This window comes from Balaenoptera ricei, chromosome 10 (assembly GCF_028023285.1).
Source record: "Balaenoptera ricei isolate mBalRic1 chromosome 10, mBalRic1.hap2, whole genome shotgun sequence".
Taxonomy (NCBI): Eukaryota; Metazoa; Chordata; class Mammalia; order Artiodactyla; family Balaenopteridae; genus Balaenoptera; species Balaenoptera ricei.
Genome location: NC_082648.1, coordinates 11,788,176 through 11,805,425, shown reverse-complemented (window position 1 = coordinate 11,805,425; position 17,250 = coordinate 11,788,176). Strand labels below are relative to the sequence as shown.

General features: G+C 39.9%; 1 protein-coding gene across 2 annotated transcripts in view; it reads left to right on the top strand.

Annotated features, from left to right (window-relative positions):
* PLBD1 (phospholipase B domain containing 1) overlaps nt 1–17,250 on the top strand; it is a 67,960-nt gene that overhangs the window by 45,100 nt on the left and 5,610 nt on the right. For both annotated transcript variants that reach the window (XM_059934497.1, XM_059934498.1), the window contains exons 7-8: nt 14,747–14,947; nt 15,055–15,195. In XM_059934497.1, the coding sequence (XP_059790480.1) occupies nt 14,747–14,947; nt 15,055–15,195 (342 nt within the window). The remainder of the gene's footprint in view (nt 1–14,746; nt 14,948–15,054; nt 15,196–17,250) is intronic.

The following is a 17,250-nucleotide window of genomic DNA, read 5'->3' as shown; positions in this document are numbered from 1 at the left end:
TTTTTTTTTTTTTTTTTTTTTTTTATTTTTGGCTGCGTTGGGTCTTCGTTGCTGCGCGCAGGCTTTCTCTAGTTGCGGGGAGCAGGGGTTACTCTTCGTTGTGGTGCGCGGGCTTCTCATTGCAGTGGCTTCTCTTGTTGCGGAGCACGGGCTCTAGGCGCGCGGGCTTCAGTAGTTGTGGCACACAGGCTCAGTAGTTGTGGCTCACGGGCTCTAGAGCGCAGGCTCAGTAGTTGTGGCACACGAGCTTAGTTGCTCCGTGGCATGTGGGATCTTCCCGGACCAGGGCTCAAACCGTGTCCCCTGCATTGGCAGGCAGATTCTTAACCACTGCGCCACCAGGGAAGTCCCTAGAATCTATCTTTTAAAGGGAAAATTGTCAAGGAATTTGTGGAAAGTTAAACACCACAATATAGAAATATTATTTTTTTGTATATTTACTTTTTCTCTTGAGAACTTTCTAAGTTCATGTATCAATCTAATAGCTTTTTTGTGGATTTCTTGGGATTTTTCTAGATACATAATCAGGCCATCTTTGCATAAAGACAGTTTTACTTCTCCCTTACCTTGTATGTCTTTGTTTTCTTTCATGAATGTACTGGATAAGACCTCCAGGACACTGTAGACTAGAAGTGGCATGGAAATCTTTGCCTAGTTCCTGATCTTAAGGGGAAAAGTATTCAGTCATTCACCATTAAGTATGATGTTAATTGTAGGCTTTTTGGATACCCTTTATAAGGTTAAAGAAGATCCCATCTCTTCCTACTTTGCTTAATGTTTTCATCATGAATGAGTGCTGCATTTTGTGCAATTCTCAGCTTCTATCTATGATCATATGATATTCATCCTGTATTAATATGGTGAGTTCCACTGATTAATTTTCAGATATTAAATCAACTTGGCATTCCTGGGATAAACCCCACTTAATCATAATATATTATTCTTTTTTATTTTTTTTTATTCAACATACTAATATTTTGTTAAGGATTTTTTCATCTAGTATTCATGAAACATATTGGACTGTGGTTTCCTTTTCTTTTAATGGTTTTGGTATTGGGGTAAGCTTGTTCTTATAAACTGAATTTGGAATTATTTTTTCCCTCTATGCTTTCTGAAAGAGTTTGTGTAGGACTGCAATTATTTTTTTCTTTAAATGTTTTAAATAATTCATTGATTAAGCCATCTAGACATGGAATTTTATCTGTTGGAAAGTTTTTAACTATGAGTTCAATTTCTTTCATTAATATAGGTCTATTCAGGTTTTCTAATTCTTCTTGAGTCAGTTTTGAAAATTTGTGTCTTTCAAGGAATTTGTCCATTGACTCTAATTTATCATGTTTATTGATATAAAGTTATTTATAATATTTTTATTTACCTTTTAATGTCTGTAGGATCTGTAGCTAAGTACCTTTACTCATTCATGATATTATGTCTTTTTTCTTTGTCAGTCTAGCTAGAGGTGTATAAATTTTATTGATATTTTCCAATAACCAGATTTTATTTTCATTGATTTGTTTCCTATTGTCCATTTTTCCTCCTCATTGATTTTCATTCTTATCTTTATGATTTTCTTTTTTTCTACTTACTTTGTGTTTAATCAGTGTAGTTTAATAGAGAGCCAAGGGGTTTGGCAGGGACTAGCTGAGATTTTAGAGCTAACTCTCTCGTGATTTTCTTGTTTCTAAGGTTTTCTCTAAATTTCCACTTGTTCTTCCAGCTCTGGATTTTGCCCTTTGATAGCTGGAGCAGTCTGAGCTGTATATGAGCTCGGAGGGGAGCACCCTCTGTCAAAGTTGCAGCAGACTTGTATATCTCACCAGTAAGAATTCGGTCTTACAAGGGTAAATCTCTCAATTCTTTCTGGTTTTATCCCAAGCTCTTTGGCATCTCTCACATTCTTGCATAGTTAGTGGTCAGCCAGGAAACTAGGCAGAACTTATGTTCAGATTTTGGATCTCTGCTTTTCTATACTTCTCTCTTGCTTTCAAAATTTCCTCCTTTGGGACTTTCCTGGTTGTCCAGTGGTTAAGACTCCCTGCTTCCACTGCAGGGGGCATGGGTTCGACCCCTGGTCCGGGAACTAGGATCCCGCATGCCACGTGACGCAGCCAAAAAAAAAAAAAAAAAAAAATTCCCCCTTAAATTCTCAGATATCTACAGCACTGAACTTTGAATACCATCTCAAGTCACTATGGCTGCAGTTTTCCACCACCAGAGCTGGCAGTGGGGGATTAAGGAATGCACTCAAGCAGTGAAGCCACATACTCATATTCTTTTCTTAAAATTTGTTTGTTTGTTTTGCCGCACTGTGCGGCATGCAGGATCTTAGTTCCCCCACCAGGGATTGAACCTGTGCCCCCTGCAGTGGAAGTGCGGAGTCTCAGCCACTGAACAACCAGGGCAGTCCCCATACTCATAGTGCTGCCATTGGAATACTCACCCTTGGTATGAGCATTTTTATTGTCTTTTAATGCGTTTTACCCAAATGTTTTCCATATTAACAAAAGTATCACAAGAGCTCCTCGTCGAAGCCTTCGCTAATTTTCAGGCTGAGTCAGCTACCCCTCCTTTCAGCTTCCTTGGTGCCTTGTGCACAGTTTCTTCAGAGCCCACGTTCTGTATTCATGTCTGCATCCTCAGGGCCAGCAGAGAGCCTTGCACATTGTAATCACTGAACAAATATTTATGCAAGGAAGGAGGAAAGGAGAAAAGGAAGGAAGGAGGAAAAGATAATGGGAAGAAAAAAGAAAGGAAACGGGCAGACAGGTTACAGATAACCCCTTCTGATGTGGACAAATGGAAACTGGAGAAAGAAAGAGGGGGAATGCAGTGAGCGGTGGAGGAGGGGCTGCCTAAGAGGTCATCGTCTATCAATATATCACAAGCTCCTTGTTTTCTCTTCATCCTGCCCTCCCTTTTACACCCTTGATTTGAAAAGAAGAGTCCGAGATGTTCGTGAATTGGTATCAAGGCATCTCAGATGCAAACCTGTATGTTCAGCACAGGGCTTGGACCCTGAAGCTGATCCTTTGGAGCCGCCCTGGTGATGAATGACATGAACAGCACCCAACTAGTTTTGTGGGAATTAGGCAGCACCCAAGTTTTAAGTAAGTTACCTTAAAATCGTTTGTGCTTAACTTGTTATTGAAATAAAAAGAAAAGAAGTAATGTTTGTTTAGCTCCTATTTATGTGCCTGGCATTATAACTGACACTCTGTGTATGCATAAGACACATTTGGTGTGTATTATGTCACTTAATTTTCATAAAAACCTAGCAAGGAGGGTATTGTATCAGCATCTTTCAAATAAAGAAACAGGTTCAGAGAAGTTAAATAGCCAGCTCAAAACCACACTGCTCAGAAGTTGGGCACTGGGGTTCAAACACAACATATCTGACTATAAAATACCCATTTTTTGTTTTCAGAAATGGTTCTGTTTGTATCTAAGTTAAATGGTCAAAACTAAAAGAGCCGTGAACTCAAAGGGCCTCCTGGGATGCCAGGTGGGTGGAGCTTTTGTGTGGGAACAAAAGCTGGAACCTATTCAAAGTGTTTTAATTGAGGATTACCGTAAGTAACGATGATCCCTATGAGGCTGAGGCTTCATGCTTAATTATCTGTAAGTGGAGCTCTCTGGAACACACTTAGTGTGTTTCACCAAGCATGCATGTGTTCCTACTTTGCATTACATCTGGGCATCCCATCGCCTCCCACACACATGTACATACCCCTTAAAATTTTCTGTGGAGCTTGCTAAAAATGCAGATTCTAAAGTGCCATGCATAAGAATTCTTATTTAGTTGATCTGGGCTGGTGCATTTGTAACAAGCACCTTAGGTGATTCTAACATATTGGGTCCAAGCCCATCCTTTCAGACCCTGGCAGCCTTTCTGGTCTGGGTAGCCATGACTTTGCTCAGCCTTCTCCTGTTTGAAGTTCAAATACTTGAAAGTAGGTGCACAGGAAGATAAAAGAATGGTGTCAAAGCCCCAAGAAAACGTAGTCAAGTCTCCTTCATAATCCATAATGTTATTACTTTCATGTGTTATTAAATTGCCTCTGTAGTTGTAAACCTTTTTAATGTAATAGTATAATTATTTTTATTAATTTCATGTTACCTCTTTTATCTTAGATCCTTTGATCATAAGGCTGAAATATATACAAACGATCTGTGATTTAACACATGCCAAGATTCATATCTTCTGCCTTTAAAAAGTAGAACCAAAGGAGGAGAAGAAATAAAAGTAGAACTAGGGCACCCATTCCAAAGGACCATAGATAGATTTTGTAGCACTTCATTTCTGCTTTCCTAAGTATCAATACCTTTGTTTTGTATTCCTCTTTGGCACCATCCCAGGATACTGATGACTTCTGCCAGGCCACAGCTGTCTTGAACATCTTTCCCCACCTAGCTAAGGAAGCTTCCTCCCTTCTATCTTTCCAGAAATCCCACCTTATTTTCCACACTTTTCTTTTTCTTTTTATTTATTTTTATTTTTGCTGTGTTGGGTCTTCGTTTCTGTGCGAGGGCTTTCTCTAGTTGCGGCGAGCGGGGGCCGCTCTTCATTGCAGTGCGCCGGCCTCTCACCGTCCTGGCCTCTCTTGTTGCGGAGCACAGGCTCCAGACGCACAGGCTCAGCAGCTGTGGCTCACGGGCCCAGTTGCCCCGCGGCACATGGGATCCTCCCAGACCAGGGCTCGAACCCGTGTCCCCTGCATTGGCAGGCAGATTCTCAACCACTGCGCCACCAGGGAAGCCCTCCACACTTTTCTTGACTGACTGGTCATAAGGTGATTTTCCCCAACTCCACCCTGTCTAAACATGCAACCCCCCATGATTCACTCTCTTCCCAATTGCTTCAAATGTATTTGCTCTATTGTGTATAAGTGTTGTCACTGTTTGCAATGACTACCTATCTGTTTCCCTCACATTTGTCAGGCGTATGTTGTAGTGGAAAAGGCATGTGTTGAGGTTCAGTCCTAAATTTATTCCTGACAATGCTGTTTATTAGCTTTAAATAGCTAAATATGTTTTTAATTAGCTCATCTAAGTGCTCTTTTTGTGAAGATCAAATGATGGTATCCATCCTTCTAAAGCAAGGTTTCTGGTGTGTCGTAGGTACACAGTAAATGTTAGTGAACACCATCTTCTCTTTCTTCCTTGGATTTAACAGTTATTTATTGAGCACCTACTATGTGTCAAATCCTTTTCTTGGCGCTGGAGTGAACAAGACAGAAAAAGTTCCTGCCCTGGTGGAACTTACATGCTATGGGATAGATGGAAAAGGAAACAGTAAACAAGCAAATAATATAACCTAAAATAAATAATTTATTGTTGAAGAAAATCAATTTTATGTGGATAATAACAGAATATTGGTTAAATGTAAGCCACCTCTTCATAATTACTTTCTGTAATCTTTAAGAGATTATTATTATTATCTTAGAATTAGAATTATACTAATTCTTTTATTTGGACCACTGCAGGATATTCAAACTCCAGAGTATGGCTTCATGTACTTGAATATCTAATAGTATGAATCCTTCATTGGTCACCTTCCTATTGCAGGATTAAGCAGAAATGTGCTAAAAAAAAAATACACACTTGATAGAAGAATAATTACTGGAAAGTGAAGGGGAAATTGATTGGTTCCAGTTAGGATCTTGGCAGGAAGAGAAGTAAATGAATGCCATTCTGGAAGGTAGGAAGACTGAGTCCATTGCAGAGTAGACAGAATAAACGGCTGGAGGATTTCATGTCCTGGGATAACAAGGAGAGCACAGGCTGCCTTTTCTTAGGCAGGAAGCGGAAGACTTTCCCGCTGTAGACAGTAACCTTACATAGGAGTTCTGGTGGAGACTCAGAGGGGAGCAGAGGTGGGCAGAGAGGGCAGTCTGGGCATATGCCTTCTGAAGAAGCTCCTGAGGGAATTCTGATACAGTCTCTGGGCTGAGACCCATTGCACAGCGCTTGAGATACAGTAAGCGTTTAATAAAAATTTATTGACTATCAGACTGGCTTAGAGAAATCAGACAGCCCAGCATAGCTGGGTGCTTTCCACAGGTCTGAGAAGTGATACTGTTCCTCTTCAGCTGTGGGAAAAAGCGGAGCAGAAAGGCTGAGTATGGTGCCAAGATGTTATTTTGTTTTTTCTCTTTAAAAAAAAAAAAGAAAGAAAAGAGTTCCCGAAGTGTCACATCCATCTGTGTTAAAATCAAATGGCAGGGCTTCCCTGGTGGCACAGTGGTTAAGAATCTGCCTGCCAATGCAGGAGACATGGGTTTGAGCCCTGGTCCAGGAAGATCTCACATGCCGCGGAGCAACTAAGCCCATGCACCACAACTACTGAGCCCGCGCACCTAGAGCCCGTGCTCCACAACAAGAGAGGCCGCCGCAGTGAGAAGACTGTGCACTGCAACGAAGAGTAGCCCCCTGTCTCTGCAACTGGAGAAAGCCCACGGGCAACACTGAGGACCCAGCGCAGCCAGAAATAAATAAATAAATAAATTTTTTAAAAAAGAGAGAAAAGAATCAAAGTAAAAATTAAAATTTTTAAAAAATCAAATGGCAGTAAGACATTTCAAAACAAAATATGTTGTATAATTGGATTACTATTATTATATTAGCTACTGCTGAACCTCCAAATTTTGTGCTGGAAGCATGTGATTATTATTGCTTTTGAGTCCACACGTCAGCTAAATGGTTCTTTCTGGTGTCTCCGCTGGGCACATCGTGCATCTGAGGTTGGCTGGGGCTGGGTGGGCAGCTCTGCTGACCTTGGATGAACTCTCTAGCACGTTGGGGGACTGGCCAGCTAGAGGCTGGCCCTCCTGCACGTGGTCTCCCATCCCAGAGACTAAATTAGACTGGGCTACTTTACACGGCTGTAACAGGGTGACAAGAGGTGAGAAGAAGTATGCAAGGTCTCCTGAGGCCTAGACTCAGAACTGGCGCATTTTGTTAGCCGAAGCAAGTTCTGGATCCAGCTCAGATTTAAGAGATGGGGAAACAGACAATGCCTCTTTCTGGGAGATGTTGCAAAGTCCCATTGCTGAGTATGGATAGAGGGAGGGGTGAGGAAATGCAGCACAGCTATTTTTACAATCATGACCCACACTCCTGACCCTGAGTTGTATGTCATTTATGTCCTTTGTCAACACTGAATCTACTCTTTTGGAAGGAAGGAATGTGTGTGGTCTTCAGAGGTTTGGAGCAGCTAATGCATGTGATATGCAAATAAGCACATTTTAAATTTTTTATTTTATTTTTTAATGGTATATAACATTATATAAGTTTTTTGTGTACCTAAATATTATATTTCGACTTCTGTATACACTACAGCGTGCTCATTCCCAAAGGTTTAGCTTCCATTCATCACCATGCAGTTGACCCCCTTTATCCATTTTGCCATCCCCCTGCCACCCTTCCCCTCTGGTAACTGCTACTCTGTTCACTGTATCTATGTGTTTGTTTTTGTTTGGTTTGTTCATTTATTTTTCTATTCCACATATGAGTGAAATCGTATGATATTTGTCTTTCTCCATCTGACTTACTTCACTTAGCATAATACATTCAAGGTCCATCCATGCTGTCACAAATGGCAAGATTTCATCTTTTTATGGCTTAGTAGTATTCCATCATACACACACACACACCCCCCACATCTTCTTTATCCATTCATGTGTCTATGGGCACTTAAGTTGTTTCCATATGTTAGCTATTTGCAAAGAATGCTGCAATGAGCATAGGGCCGCATATATCTTTTTCCAATTAGTGTTTTCATATTCTTTCAATAAATACCCAGAAGTGGAATAGCTGGGTCATATGTTAGTTCTATTCTTAATTTTTTGAGGAACTTCCATATTGTTTTCCACTGTGGCTGCACCACTTTACCTTCCCACCAACAGTGTATGAGGGTTCCCTTTTCTCCACATTCCCTCCATCACTTGTTTTTTCTACCTTTTTGATGATAGCCATTCTAACAGGCATGAGGTGATATCTCATTGTGATTTTGATTTGCATTTCCCTAATAAGAGTGATGTTGAACTTCTTTGTATGTGCCTGTTGGCCATCTGTATGTCTTCTTTGGAAAAATGTCTTTTTAGCTTCTCTGCCCATTTTAAAATTGGGTTGTTTGTTTTTCTGTTGTTAAGTTGTATGAGTTCTTTATATATTTTGGACATTAACCTGTCGTTGGATATATGATTTGCAAATATCTTCCCTCATTTGGTAGGTTGTCTTTTCAATTTGTTAATGGTTTCTTTTGCTGTGAAGAAGGTTTTTAGTTTGATGAGGTCCCATGTGTTTATTTTTGCTTTTGTTCCCCTTTCCTGAGGAGACATATTCAGAAAGATATTGCTAAAACCAATATCAAAGAGCATCTTGCCTATGTTTTCTTCTAGGAGTTTTATGGTTTCAGATCTTACAGTCAAGTCTTTAATCCATTGAGAGTTGATTTTTGTGTATAATGTAAGATAGTGGTCTAGTTTCATTCTTTTGCATGTGGCTGTCCAGTTTTCCCAACACCATTTGTTAAACAGAGTATACTTTCTCCATTGTATGTTCTTTGTTCCTTTGTCATAAATTGATTGTCCATGTATATGTGAGTTTATTTCTGGGCTCTCAATTCTCTTCCATTGATCTCTGTGTTTGTTTTTCTGCCAATATCATGCTGTTTTGATTATTATAGCTGTGTAATATCATTTGAAATCAAGGAGTGTGACACCTCCAGTTTTGTTCTTTTTTCTCAGGATTGTTTTGGCTATCTGGGGTCTATTGTAGTTCCATATAAATTTTAGGATTTTTGTTCCATTTCTGTGAAAAATGTCATTGGAATTTTGATAAGGAGTGTACTGAATCCATAGATTGCTTTAAATAATATGGACATTTTAACAATGTTAATTCTTTCAGTCAATGAGCACAGAATATCTTTCCATTTGTGTCATCTTCAATTTATTTCAACAATGTCTTATAGTTTGCAGTATACAGGTCTTTCATCTCCATGCTTGAATTTATTCTTAGGGATTTTATTCTTTTTGATGCAATTATAAACGGAATTGATTTCTTAATTTCTCTTTCTGCACGACAGATTTTTGTATACTGATTTAGTACCCTGAAACTTGACTGTATTCATTTATTATTTCTAATAGTTTTTAGGTGATGTCTTTAGGGTTTTCTATACATAGTATCATGTCATCTGCAAACAGTGACAGTTTTACTTCTTCCTTTCCATTTTGGATGCCTTTTATTTCTTTTTCTTGCTCAATTGATCTGGCTAGGACTTCCAATATTATGTTGAATAAGAGTGGCAAGAGTGGATGCAGAAAAAGCTTTTGACAAAATTCAACATCCATTATGATAAAAACCCTCCAGAAAGTGGGCATAGAGGGAACATACCTCAACATAATAAGGGCCATATATGACAAACCCACAGCTAACATCATATTCAATGGTGAAAAGCTGAAAGCATGTCCTCTAAGATCAGGAACAAGACAAGGATGCCCACTCTCACCCCTTTTATCAGTGGTTTTTGTTTTTTTTTAGTACTATGTTTTTTTCTAGTACTTTTATGTAGATGTCAGAATGGCATCATCAAAAAGAACACAAATGACAAATGTTGGTGAGGATGTGGAGAAAGGGAACCCTTGTATATTGTTGGTGGGAATGTAATTGGTGCAGCCACTGTGGAAAACAGTATGGAGGTTTTTTAAAAACTTAAAAATAGAACTACTATATGACCCAGCAATTCCATTCCTGGGTATATATCAAAAAAAACAAAAACACTAACTTGAAAATATACATGCCCTCCAATGTTCATAGCAGCATTATTTACAATTGTCAAGATACAGAAGCAACCTAAGTGTCCATAAACAGATAAATGGATAAAGAAGAAGATGTGGGACATATATATATATATCACACACACATACACACACACATGCACACATATATGATGGAATGTTACTCAGCCATAAAAAAGAAATATTGCCATTTACAGTATTACTAGAATCTTCCCTCTTGATACTGCTTTTGCTTCATCCCATAGATTTTGGTAAGCCATATTTCCAGTTTCATTTGTCTCTAATTTTTTTCATTTCTCCTTTGATATCTTTGTTGACCCAATAATTGTTCAGTAGCATGTTGCCTAGTTGCCACATATTTGTGATATTTCTGGCTTTCTTCTTGTAGTTGATCTCTAGTTTCACACCATTTTGATTGGAAAAGATGCTTGATATGATTTTAATCTTCCTAAATTTATTGAGACTTGTTCTGTGTCCCAACATATGGTCTATCCCTGAGGATGTTCCATGTGCACTTGAGAATAATGTGTATTTGGCTGCATTTGGATAGAATGTTTTATATATGTCTATCAAATCAATCTGGTCTAAGGTTCATTTAAGACTGCTGTTTCCTTTTTGACTTTCTGTCTGGATGATCTAATACACTGTTGTAAGTGGGGTATTAAAATCACCTACTATTATTTTGTTGTCTCCCTTTAGGTATGTTAATAATTGCTTTATATATTTCGGTGCTCCTATGTTAGGTCAATATATATTAATAATTGTTATGTCTTCTTGACGAATTGTCCTCTTTACCATTACTTAATGTCCATCTTTGTCTCTTGCTACCATTTTTGCCTTGAAGTCTATTTTTTCCCATGTGAGAATGGCTACACCCACTTTCTTTTGGCTGTCACTTGCTTGGAGTATCGACTTCCATTCCTTCACTTTGAGCCTATGTTTCTCTTTAAAGCTGAGATGAGTCTCCTGGAGGCAGCATATAGTTGGGTCTTATTTTCTAATCCATCCAGTTATTCTGTGTCTTTTGATTGGTAAATTCAATCTATTCACATTTAAGGTGATCGTTGATAGATGAGGACTTAGAACAGCCATTTTATCTTTTATTTTCTGGTCGCTCTGTATCTCCATTGTTCCTTTTTTTTTTTAACATCTTTATTGGAGTATAATTGCTTTACAATGGTGTGTTAGTTTCTGCTGTATAACAAAGTGAATCAGCCATACGTATATATATATCCCCATATCTCCTCCCTCTTGCGTCTCCCTCCCACCCTCCCTATCCCACCCCTCTAGGTGGTCACAAAGCCCTGAGCTGATCTCCCTGTGCTATGTGGCTGCTTCCCTCCATTGTTCCTTTTTCCTTGTGTTTCTGTCTGCCATTTTAGTATGGTGGTTTTCTATGATGTTTTTCCCAATTTCCTCTTGTTTTTATGTTTCCTCTCTCTGCTCTAGATTTATGTTTTGTGGTTACCATGAGATTTGTATGAAACCTATCATGGATAAAATTGTTCTTTTTCTGCTGATAGTATCTTATCTTCATTTGCCTACATGGGTTTCCTCCTTTTCCTCTTCCCTTTTTACGTTTTTGTTGTCTTAAATTATTCCTTTTTGTGTTGTTCGTTACTAAATTAAAGTAGCTAGAGTTATTTTTACTGCTTTTTCCCTTTAATCTTTATGCTGTAACTAAGTTTTTAACAACCTATTCTGATATAGAATAAGTTGCAATTTTTTTATTCTGTTTGTCCATTTACCATTTTACTCAAAGTTTTGTGTACAGTACTTTTGCCTTTTCATTTCAGGTAGAAGAGCTTCTTTCAACGTTTCTTTTAAGGCACATCTAATGTTGATGAGCTCAGTCAGCTTTTGTTCGTCTGGGAACGTCTTTATTTCTCCTTCATATGTGAAGGATAACTTTGCTGTATAGAGTATTCTTGGGTGATGGTTTTTATCTTTCAGAATTTCGAGTATGTCATTCCACTCTCTCCTGGCCTGCAGAGTTTCTGCTGAGAAGTCTGCTGATAGACTGATGGGGATTCCTTTGTAGGTTACCATCCTTTTTTCCCTGGCTGCCTTTAGAATATTCTTTTTTGTCATTGACTTTTGACAGTTTTAATACACTGTGTCTTGAAGAAGGTCTTTTTTGTACTGAGGTAATTAGAAGTTCTCTTGGCTTTGTGGACTTCTCCATCCAGTTCCCTCCCCAGGTTTGGGAAGTCCTCAGCTATTATTTCTTTAAATAAACCCTCTGCGCTCTTCACTCTCCCTTCTCCTTCTGGGATACCCATTACCCTAATGATGCCCTTCCTAAAAGAGTCAGATAGTTCTATAGGATTTCTTTACTTTTTAGATCTTAATTCACTCTCCTCTTCTCCCTGTATCATTTCTAGATTTCCATCTTTAAGCTCACTAATTCTCTCTTCCATGTGGTCTGCTCTATTTCCAGTGCTTTCTAATGCATTCTTCATCTCATTTATTGAGTTCTTCAGCCCCAGAATTCCTGTTTGGTGCTTTTTTCGAATTTCAATCTCTTTGGTAAAGTATTCCTTCTGTTCATTAATTTCATTCCTGAGCTCATTGAACTGCCTTTCAAAGTTTTCTTGTAGCTGGTTGAGTATCTTCATGACAGCTATTTTGAATTCTCTATCAGATCACAACATTCCATGACTTTAAATTTGGTTTCTGGAGGACTGTCATTTTCTTTTTGTGGTACTGTGTTACCATGGTTCTTCATGGGGCTTGATGAGTGCTCCTCTGCCAGTGCCTTTGAAGTGGTGAACATGTCTCTAATTTAGGTAAAGCTTTTTTTCTCACTTGATTGTAGCTATTCAATAGGTTAGTAATTAGTTGCCTTTCTTTTGTTTCCCAGTAGGTGGCGCTATAGCACAAGTTTTTGGTTTCTCCTACCCGCGCTGCCTCTGGTTATTTTTGAGAGCTGGCACTTTCCACCCTCCACTGTCTGTGTCAGAGGTGTCGCCTGGTGCCCCCCCCCCCCCCCCCCGTCACTATTTCTGTCTCCAGGGTTGTTGGTTCCTTGCTGCTGCCGGTGTTGCTGACAATGCCACCTGGGGCACGGAGATGGCAGGCACTGCCTTCACCGTCCCTCTGGTTCCGCCTGCTTTATGTGTTCCAGGCCACGCACCCTTAGATGACAGATGTGTGGAACCCTCCAGCATGCTGCTGTGTCGGGCCGAGGAACCTTTGTTGAGTTATGGATGTTTTACTGGTCGTAGATGGAAGGGGAGAGACAAAGGGAGTGTCTCACACCCCCCATGATGTTGATGTCACTCTTCCAAATGGGCACATTTTAAACACACTTGATAGGATAATAAGGGGAAACTTTTCTGTGTTGTACTAAGCAATAGATCTAAATGGAATCAGAGGAAAGTGGTCATTGTTAATGTTTACGATTCAAGTGGTTACGTATTTTTTAAGTCCTGAAAGATGCTTTATGAACTGTAAGGGTTCTCTTATTTCTTAATTAAATTTAGCAAGAAGCTTACTATGAAATGTTATTTGCTGGCTGGCCTTCATACCGAAGTGTTTCACTTTACCCTGATCTAAAATAGTGTGCCTTCCAAAGCTGCTAGTGACAGATAAGAGCAAGAACACAGCTTTACGTAGTCAAGGAACATTTTTTTCTCTTATAATGCACTGTTTCAGGACTCTGTCCCCTCTCTGGGCCTTTTCCTTTTTTTAATCTTAAACTCTGAACTATAGAATTAAACTCCTTGACTGAAGTTTTCTGTAAGACAGTTTATCTTCTTTGTTCCAGAACTCTGGGTGGCCTCCATTTTTTTTGTCTTCAACAAACAGTCTTGCTCTTGAATGAAAGACTACTCCTTTCATGTTAGTATTAGTCACGCACACATATTAAAGAATGCCTGCCCTCTTGTGTCCATAGAGGCTGCTACAATAAGGAGTGAATTAGCCAAGTTTATCACGCCAGAAATACAGAGTTCTATCCTATGGAGATTTTCTACCAGAGTTTGCTCAAGGCTGCCAAGTATGGTTGTACAGTTCAAGCACTGCAGAACAACCTCAGCCCAAGAGCTGAGTGAACAGTCATTGAGGGACTTCCCTGGTGGTGCAGTGGTTAAGAATCCGCCTGCCAATGTAGGGGACATGGGTTTGAGCCCTGGCCCAGAAAGATCCCACATGCCACGGAGCAACGAAGTCTGTGAGCCACAACTACTGAGCCTGTGCTCTAGAGCCCGTGTGCCACAAGTACTGAAGCCCTGGCGCCTACAGCCCTTGCTCCACAACAAGAGAAGCCACTGCAATGAGAAGCCCATGCACCGCAACGAAGAGTAGCCCCTGCTCGCCGCAACTGGAGAAAGCCCGTGCACAGCAACAAAGACCCAACACAGCCAAAAATAAAAACAAACAAATAAATAAATTTATTTTAAAAAAAGACTTGTGGCTCTGCTGATTTTCCAACATTTGTAAAACACATTGACCCAGAGTGTCAAAACCATGTTCACTTTTATAAATGTAGATACTTTTTCTACTTAAAAAAATTATGTAGACTCATTACATAAAATTTGGAAAAATACAGAAAAGGAGAAAGAAAGAAGGCATCCGTATTCTTACTATCCAACAATGAATCCTTCTAATATCTCCCCCTAATTAAAAGTTCTCCTGCAAAATCCTAGCAAGTGAGGATCTACTCTGTTCGTCATTTTGGAAACTTGGAATAGTCCCGATTTAATGTATTCTTGTCATCCCAAATCATAAAATCAAAAATTTTCAATGGCAAATCCAGGGATGGAGGTCCACTGGCACCTTTAGAAATGGCAGTTGAGTAACTGCCACAGAGGGGAACCAAAGCTGGGAGAGGATAATAGTAACGGACACTGCAAAATGCATTGTGTACACAAAGCTCTGTGCTAACACTGATGCCTCAATATTTTGCATATGTGTTATGCTGATTTGTATATTCGTGTTTCCTGTAGGGTTTTTGGAGTCTCTGGACGACTTTTACCTTCTCAGCAGTGGTTTGGTATTGCTGCAGACTACAAACAGCGTGTATAATAAAACCCTACTGCAGCACGTGGTACCCCAGTCTCTCCTGGCCTGGCAAAGAGTCCGGGTGGCCAATATGATGGCAAATGGAGGCAAGCAGTGGGCAGAGGTCTTTTCAAAATACAACTCTGGTAAGTGGCCCTGCAGAATAACTTTTAGGCATGTACGTACGTTTAGATCTGGAGTTAACTGGTAAAGACATACCCATGCCCTGTCTTCATGTCTCCCGATATTTCAGGCACGTATAACAATCAGTACATGGTCCTGGACCTGAAGAAGGTAAATCTGAACTACAGCCTTGATAAAGGCACTCTGTACATTGTGGAGCAAATTCCTACGTATGTAGAATATTCTGAACAAACCGATGTTCTGCGGACAGGTATTTTCTTCTTGCTAGAGGTCTGGAAGTCTGATGTGTGTGTGTGTGTGTGTGTGTGTGTGTGTGTGTGTGTGATGGATAATATGTGGTGTGTGAGTGTATGATGGGGGGAGTATATGGTGGGGAAGGAAGGAGGGGAATACCATTGCTAGTCACACAGGGAAGGAATGACCAGGTTCAGCACAACATGTAAAACCTGCACCTCAGACTCTTACGTTGACAGCATAATCTACTCTTATGCGTAGACTGGGACAAAGCCAGGCATTCACAATCTTATGACTACTTATGGTTCCAATATTACCTTCTCTCCTGGGTTCCCAAGTAAAACTTTTAGTTCAGCAACTATTTATGGGAGTGCTACTCCGGCCCAGGGACTGGAAAAGCATGGATGTAGAATCCCCAACACACAGTCTGATAGGGAAGCAAGGCACCCAAAGAAGCTATTCGAACCCAGAAAGCAAAGAGCAGTGATAAGCTCTGGTGTAGCAAACCTGGTGGTGAAACTAAAGAAGGCACCGTGTCAGTGGGAGGGATGAGAGAAGGCGGTTCTGGAGGGCAAGGTCACAGCCCAGACGTTGGAAGTACTGGTTTCGGAGTCACATTGCCTTGATTTGACTATCTGTTCCTCAAAATCTTATCCGCTCTCTCCAAGCCTGGCTTTCTTCATCTGTAAAACCTGACAGTAATGGTACAGGTCCCTAGTCACTTATTTGTAATTACAAAATCTCAAAACTCTAAAACTAGAAGTTCTTTGTTCCTTTGTTTTTCGTCCTAGCTCTCTTGTGGTAGCAAAATACGACCTGATCTGAACTCACTCGGTAGCAAAAACTAACTTGAACTATTTATAGTCTCTATTTATTTCCTCTCCTCTGGAGAGAATTTATACATCAGGCTACAGAGTTATCAATGTCTTTGATTATGAGGGGCTCCCCACAGAGACTGCAACATCGTCTGTAATTTACACACCATTGCTGTTCTAAAACCTGGAAAACCGTGAATTCTGAAACCCATCTGGCCCCCAAGAGTTTTGCGATGTGGGAGTGTGGACCTTTGCAATTTCACAGGGTTGTCATGATAATTAACTGAGATAATTTTTGTCAATTCTTGAGCACGTTGCCGACACGTAGCAAGTCCTGACACCTTGCATTGAACGTAGTGCTCAGCGCACATAAGAAGTCCTCAGTGAACGTTTGGTAATAAATGAAAGAGAAGATGATGTCTGCGTGGAGGTTTACAGGCTAGAAAGGAGCTCAGCAATTTGACAAGGGGACAAGGTCAAACAAATAGAGGCATGAAGACCATGGTGTGAAGGAGAAACTATTAGCCCAAGACAGCTAGAGAGAAGGCTGTGACACGGAAGATAGGTAGTCAGGGGAAAATACAGCCTTTGGATCCTGCTGAGCAGTCAGTTTAGCCTTTATAGAAAGTCCAGAGATAAACCCACGCACCTATGGTCACCTAATCTACGACAAAGGAGGCAAGAATATAAAATGGAGAAAAGACACTCTCTTCGATAAGTGGTGCTGGCAAAACTGGACAGCTACATGTAAAAGAATGAAATTAGAACACTTCCTAACACCATACACAAAAATAAACTCAAAATGGATTAAAGACCTAAATGTAAGCCCAGACACTATGAAACTCTTAGAGGGAAACATAGGCAGAACACTCTGACATAAATCCGCAGCAAGATCTTTTTCGGGCCGTCTCCTAGAGAAACGGAAATAAAAACAAAAATAAATAAATGGGATCTAATTAAACTTAAAAGCTTTTGCAAAGCAAAGGAAACCATAAGCAAAACAAAAAAACAACCCTCAGAATGGGAGAAAATATTTGCAAACGAAGCAACCGACAAGGGATTAATTTCCAAAATATACAAACAGCTCATGCAGCTCAATATCAAAAAAACAAATAACCCAATCAAAAAATGGGCAGAAGACCTAAATAGACATTTCTCCAAAGAAGACATACAGATGGCCAAAAAAAGCACATGAAAAGATGCTCAACATCACTAATTATTAGAGAAATGCAAATCAAAGCTACAATGAGGTATCA